The sequence below is a fragment of the Halyomorpha halys genome, unplaced genomic scaffold (assembly GCF_000696795.3).
Source record: "Halyomorpha halys isolate HHAL.00 unplaced genomic scaffold, Hhal_1.1 Scaffold2.1, whole genome shotgun sequence".
Classification (NCBI taxonomy): domain Eukaryota; kingdom Metazoa; phylum Arthropoda; class Insecta; order Hemiptera; family Pentatomidae; genus Halyomorpha; species Halyomorpha halys.
The window spans coordinates 1,186,227-1,192,292 of record NW_027111560.1 but is presented as its reverse complement, the minus strand read 5'-3'; the positions used below and the strand labels follow the sequence as shown (position 1 = coordinate 1,192,292).

General features: G+C 33.0%; 1 protein-coding gene across 19 annotated transcripts in view; it reads left to right on the top strand.

Annotated features, from left to right (window-relative positions):
- The window catches only part of Tm1 (tropomyosin 1), a 195,718-nt gene that overhangs the window by 114,175 nt on the left and 75,477 nt on the right, over positions 1–6,066 (top strand). For 3 of the 19 annotated variants that reach the window (XM_014417408.3, XM_014417238.2, XM_067049609.1), the window contains exon 1: positions 1,246–1,832. The exons of 7 other annotated variants lie outside the window; for them this stretch is intronic. In XM_014417408.3, the coding sequence (XP_014272894.1) occupies positions 1,422–1,832 (411 nt within the window). In that variant the 5' untranslated portion in view covers positions 1,246–1,421. Of the gene's footprint in view, positions 1–1,245; positions 1,833–3,466; positions 3,813–6,066 lie in introns of those variants that run through there. 9 more of the 19 variants (XM_014417559.2, XM_014417162.2, XM_067049611.1 and 6 more) reach the window with 8 other exon arrangements.

Genomic DNA, 6,066 nt, shown 5'->3' with positions numbered 1-6,066 from the left:
TAACTATTTCTAAGAATTATTTTTTTGCCAAAATGAATTATTATTTTATATGGTCATTAATTATTGTTGTATTTTTTTTAATATAGCCATGCATAATGATATACCATTTATTATATTACTTTATACATACTTATTAATTCTGAAACAATTACTTAAACTGTTTTTTTATAGCTACGTTGGCTCATGATCATTTTTTTTTATTATTTGTGATTTCTTTTTCTCTATTTTTTTCAGCGCTCATAACTTTTTTTCTAATATGGTTATACACGGCATTTTTCTTGACTTTTATTATGATCTTAATTAAAATCACAACGAATGTTTACTCAGAACAAAAATCTAATTCTATTTGAGAAATAATGTATTATTTATAATGGTGACGGTTAAATTGATTTAAGTGTAATTAAATGACTCATATAAAATTGTTTAAATTCGTACATAAATTATCAATAAACTATAGGTGATCTATTTTAATTGTATTTTCTAATGAAAGAGATGCGTTTCACAAAAGAAAGCCGTGATATTATCTTAGCATTTCTAGTGCCCAAGTCACAGATGAGGTACGGTTTTTTTTTTCCTAGTTGCTAACCTAGTACGTGCTCCAGTTCTTTCAAAACTGAACTGGACATGATATTGTTCAAGAGGTCGTCTATCAAGACTCATTCCAATACGAGAGGAATGTGATTTAATTATCACGAAGCTTAAGTGGGCCAAGGCATTGTCATCATGGCGACACCATCGCGGAGGGATAAATATACTACAAGCTATTAATAGTTAGAAGTCGAGTCTTGGCCAAATATGGTCCTAAGGTGGGCCTGAGAGGTGTCGGGTTACAGAATGTTGCTTGCTGTTTGCTCTATGATCTCGTAGCGAATCTGGTTCAAACAGTTTGTTCCACTTTGTGTTTGGAAGACTATTCGAAGAATCTTCTGTCAAAATGCCAAGGGAAAATCCCAGTCATGGCTAAAAATAATATACGACTGCTACATCTTCATCGAAAAAAATTATTAGAAGATACTACTCGTCAGGGATAGAGGAGATTTTTTAGTCATTTAGCAATTTATAATTCAAATATGTTGGATGTTTGTAGAAGAGGGGTTTTAAATTCGTCAGAAATGGTTCAAAAACCCAAGGATGAGGTTTACTGTAATTAAACAGAACAATGATTAAATGTTAACAATGATAATTTTGATTCAGAAGAACATCAGATTAAATCAACGTGTGAACTGACAAAACAAGCATTGAAAACATCACGAACAGTTACTGAACTGAGGGGTGGGTGGGGACAGTGGGGCAATGTGTAAACAGCAGCGCACCACCTCGGGGAAGAGCGGAACCAGTTTAGTACTGTGCCAGGCCGAGAGAGAGTGCCATCGTGAGGAGCTAAGATGGCCGTGTGAGTCTAAGTGAGTTGGCTTTCAGTTATGTCGGAGAAGGGAGGTTCCGAAGGGAGCTCTGCCAGCCCGCCCCAGCGGGTGGTGATCGGCAGCGAGCGGACCAGGAATCGGCGACGGCTGTCATCCAAAATGTACAAGTCTTCGTCACCAGCACCGACTTCGTCTCCATCACCTCCACCATCTGTCAGCGAAGAGCGCTCTGCGGGCGACGGCAGCTCGAGGAGCGACGAGGAAGCTGAAGAAGCCGAGCTCGCGCGACTCCGCTGCCCCAGCGAACGAGCAGAAGTCGTCGCCGAACGCGAACTTCGCCGTAGACGCCGCTGTTCCGATTACCCTGGCATCTCCTTCGGCGCCTCTATCTTCAGCTCCGACACCCTCATGAAGTTCAGTGTCATCAAGAACGAGCTGCACAACGTCCTCAACAGCCAGCTGAAAAGGGTTAGTGTTTATAAAACCTTGCTTAGAACCTCTCACCTGTCAGATGGGCAACAGCTGATCAGCCCCTCTTGTTGCGCCTTAGGCCCCCACTCCGCCCCGGTGTGACGTAACAGGTGGTCATGTGACCAGCATTCTTCACTTTGTCACAGATGGGCGTAGCCCCATAAGGCCACTCATAGAAAACATGTTCTATTGATTTAATATTTGTTCTAATTAAAGATGATTCTTTGACAGTTTGCCTTGATGCTAATCCTCGGTAGTTGTAATAAAGTTATGAGGAATGAGATAGCTGGATGACTCAGCGGCAGCTACACATCGTGTGCTCCCCACTCCTCTTTCCACTTGAACTATCTGACCCCTTTCATAACTAGAATAGAAATATTATTTTATCTATTTTAACTCGTTTACATACTCTTAATATTTACCCCTTATCAGTTTGCCAATTTTTTCCTTATTTTTTTAACGTATAAACTTTATCCTCAATCAATTACAAAAAAAATAAGATACCAACATATTCCATTTAATAAATGCTTAGATAAGTAATGGTGTTGGTTATTTTTCATATAATGTATGAATAAGAATTAAAAAATGTTTTATAATAGCTCTCTTGTTGATAGATTTCAATGTTGATGTTTATCATTTAATAGGTTTACATGAACTTCTAATATTTTTGTTATTGCTTATTTTTTTTTTTCAAATCATTTTATTTCTTAATACTTCTGTGTCGTACTTAAAAAATATAATTACATAATAATAATTAAATAAATTTTTAGTCCTCTTGTGCCATTGAATTAATCTTCGTTGCTTCTAGAATATTTCAGTATTCCGCCTATTTGTGTCAGTACCTGAATTGCTAACAATGACTCGCTATTTTTTTTTTACATTTTGTGTTTATTTAAAAAAAAATATTTGTACCATTTCTGTGAGGAACCAAACCACATATTCATGGAATTTAAGTTAAATGTCAAAGAATAGTTCACAAGAAAATGTATGTGTGTCATTAACATTAACTAACAGTATATTAGTTAATAAAACCTTCCATTTTATGCAAAACTTTAATATTTCACATATACATGTGTAGGGGATTGTTTTCGTTATAAAGTGATGAATAACTCGAGGGAGGATGGTTGGATCTTTTCTGCATTACATGGATTAATTATTAAGGAATATTAATTAGCTTTATAAAATTTATGGGTTTATTGATTTATACAGGAGGTGGTGCATTTAATTTGAAGGATAATCGGTTTTTAATTTCTTTTTTTTTTATTTTATTAAAATCCAATGTTAATTTTTTCTCTATTTATCAAAACAGAACATAGTTGTAAAGGAAACATTATTTTACATTCATGTTGAGTATTTTAGAAGATGTGTTTGAAATTGCCGCCATCCTGATGAGAGCCGTTCTCTAAGGCCATTGGTTAGTCATCAAGCGGATGGATATTCGTCATATGCTTCATGTTTCTTGTTATTTTTCGATATTACGTAATATTTCATCGACTTCTTACATATATTGCATCATCTGGTTGTAAAGTGTGTTTTTGTAATCGGTTAAAGTAATAAAACGACCTTAATGGCCGTACTGGAGAGGAACTACTTTACGGAAGGCGTGGCCTAGCCGGCGCCCCTGAGTACACACGTCCAGTCGAGTTGGCGAGTGGTAGCTGTCGTTTCGTTTGGTACTTGCTCACCATATTGCCTCTCCGCTTTTCGGTTTTTCTTTCTTATTACTGTGATACTAGTCCTCTAACGTTACGTTCCGTTGATTACATTCTATAAAATAGTTGTAATTTCGTTTATATATTGTTGATAAAATAAAATAAAAAATATCCAATCGCCATGACTACCAATATACAACAGGGCACACTATTAGACGTGTTGAAGAAAAAAATGAGGCAGACGAAAGAAGAAATGGAAAAATATAAAGAGGAATGTGAAGAATATCACAAAAGGTTGCAGTTGGAAATCATGAGGAGGGAGGAAGTGAGTTTTTATATCATTTATTTAATGATTATCGATCAGAAAATTCTTTAACTTCTCTCCATTTTTATTTTATTTTCAATATTTCATTTAGTTGATTTGTATTTGTTTAATTGTATTACTTCAAAATTCTTAGAGAATCATTGTTCTCAACTACTGTCATATTTTCATTTGTTCTTATGAATGATTAGATCCATTTTGTTTCTGTTGATTGATAAGTTTTGTTGAAATACATGAAAACATTTTTTGTTTTTTCTTGTATTGTCATTTTGTCCCTTTAAAAGTTGGTTTGTCACCCTTTCGTATGTATATATGAGAGGACTATGAGAAGGTGTGTGTTGTATGGTAACACCCACTATTGATGCCCAACCCAACAGGAACTATGTGTTTACCCTAATCAATAGGCCCGTAGCCATTGACGCATTTTATTCTTTTCGTGCCGAACTAATGCGAATCCCACGCACAGGGGCCCTTGTGTTCGTGTGAGGACACGGGGCGTTCAGGTAGCTATATGCAGGCCAGGTTCAAGGCAAGGAAGCATTTCCCCCATCCTTTACAAAGCTTTGCAATACATCCTTACTGTATTGTTTCAATTGTTGGATATTGTGAGTGCTTGTTGTCGGGCAGCTGGCCCTCTGGATACATTGACCTCGTCGGCCCCAGTCGCCGCTATGCGATCGATCTGTTTTGTGCAGATATTTTCGCTTTAGTAAACCCTCGTCAAAACTCCCCTTTGGCACTCTTCGATAGAAAATGATAAAAAGCTTTCTTATCAACGATTTAGTGTCGATTTCAAGTATGTCCATACATCAACTAAGGTGTGTCGGGGATAAAAAATTATTTCAATTATTCTTCCTCATTTTGAAAAAGAGGAATATCAAATTGAAATTTATGACGATCCATCTGAATTTAACAATTATGTCTAATTGAATATTTTATTATTTCTTTTAATTTATATTATTAATAATTAAAGGATTCTTTAATCTTAAGGACTTTAAATCTTATATTACCCACTCTAGAAAAATTTATATTAAATATGAAAAACCTCGTAATTTCAATAAATAAGGTTCTTTTTGATAATGTAATCTAGTCACATTTAAAAAAAAAAAAAATCTAACTACCTTGTTTTACTGAAAATTCATGTTTTTCATGTTAGCTACGAATTTCACTTTTGAGTATAATCCTTCAATCTTCTATTTTATTTTTTTACTATGTTTGTACCATTATTATCTGTTTTAAATTTTCTCATTAATTATTTCCGACTTAATGTTTAATGGTATTATGCTTTTTATGAATGTATACTGTTGCTTCTATATGAGAAGTAAACTAAAAAAAACAAAACATATATGGCCATTGTTTTATACGTTAAAAATGTGTATTTTTTAAAGTTTTGTGAATGTATTATATGACTTATTTATAATTTTCAATAAATTCATTATACAAAATTAAAAAAAAAAAAAATGACGAATTTCAAAGCAATGTTATACGTATGAAATACATTTATTTATTTTTAAAGATTAAAACAGGGTTTAAGTACTTGTCCTATCTAGTAAATTATAAATTTTAATTACTTGAAACAGTGTTTTTAATTTTATATTCAAATTCTCATATTCTGCTGGAGAGTTTTTGAGTTAGATTCCTGCCATTTTGGCAGTTAATAACTTACGAAATTAATAAATTTTGAATTAAGATGATTTGATTTATCATTAATTGACATAATTTTATTTATTCATTAATAAATAAAATGTGGGTTTTTTAAATATTTTACGTTTCCATAACATCAGAATTTATTTCAATTAAATGTAGTAAAAGGAAGTTTAGTTCCCTCAATTGACGAACATTACCTGGAAGAAAATGCTTGTGTTAAAATGACTTCTATTTTTAACCTGTGACGTGGTTGTTTCTCTGTTGCCTCGTTTTTTCTTGTTAGATATCGAAAGTAAATTGATATATACTTTTTTTAAACATCGAAGACATTTAAATTTATTTTAAAATATATTTTTAACACGAAATTATAAGAAATTATTCGTTTATAGCAAAATTGTATTACATTCCATCTTCAATGGATAGATACTTTTTATTTTTTACACTGACTGTTTTGGGCTAATTTGGGGTTTTTATCATAAAATGACAAATTTAAAATAACATTGTAAATTGACAGTTAGTTTTTTGAAATTTATGAAATTGTTTTTCACATTCTACATTCTATTAATTTATTTATTTTTTATGATAATAAAAAAATGAGGTTTCCACATTA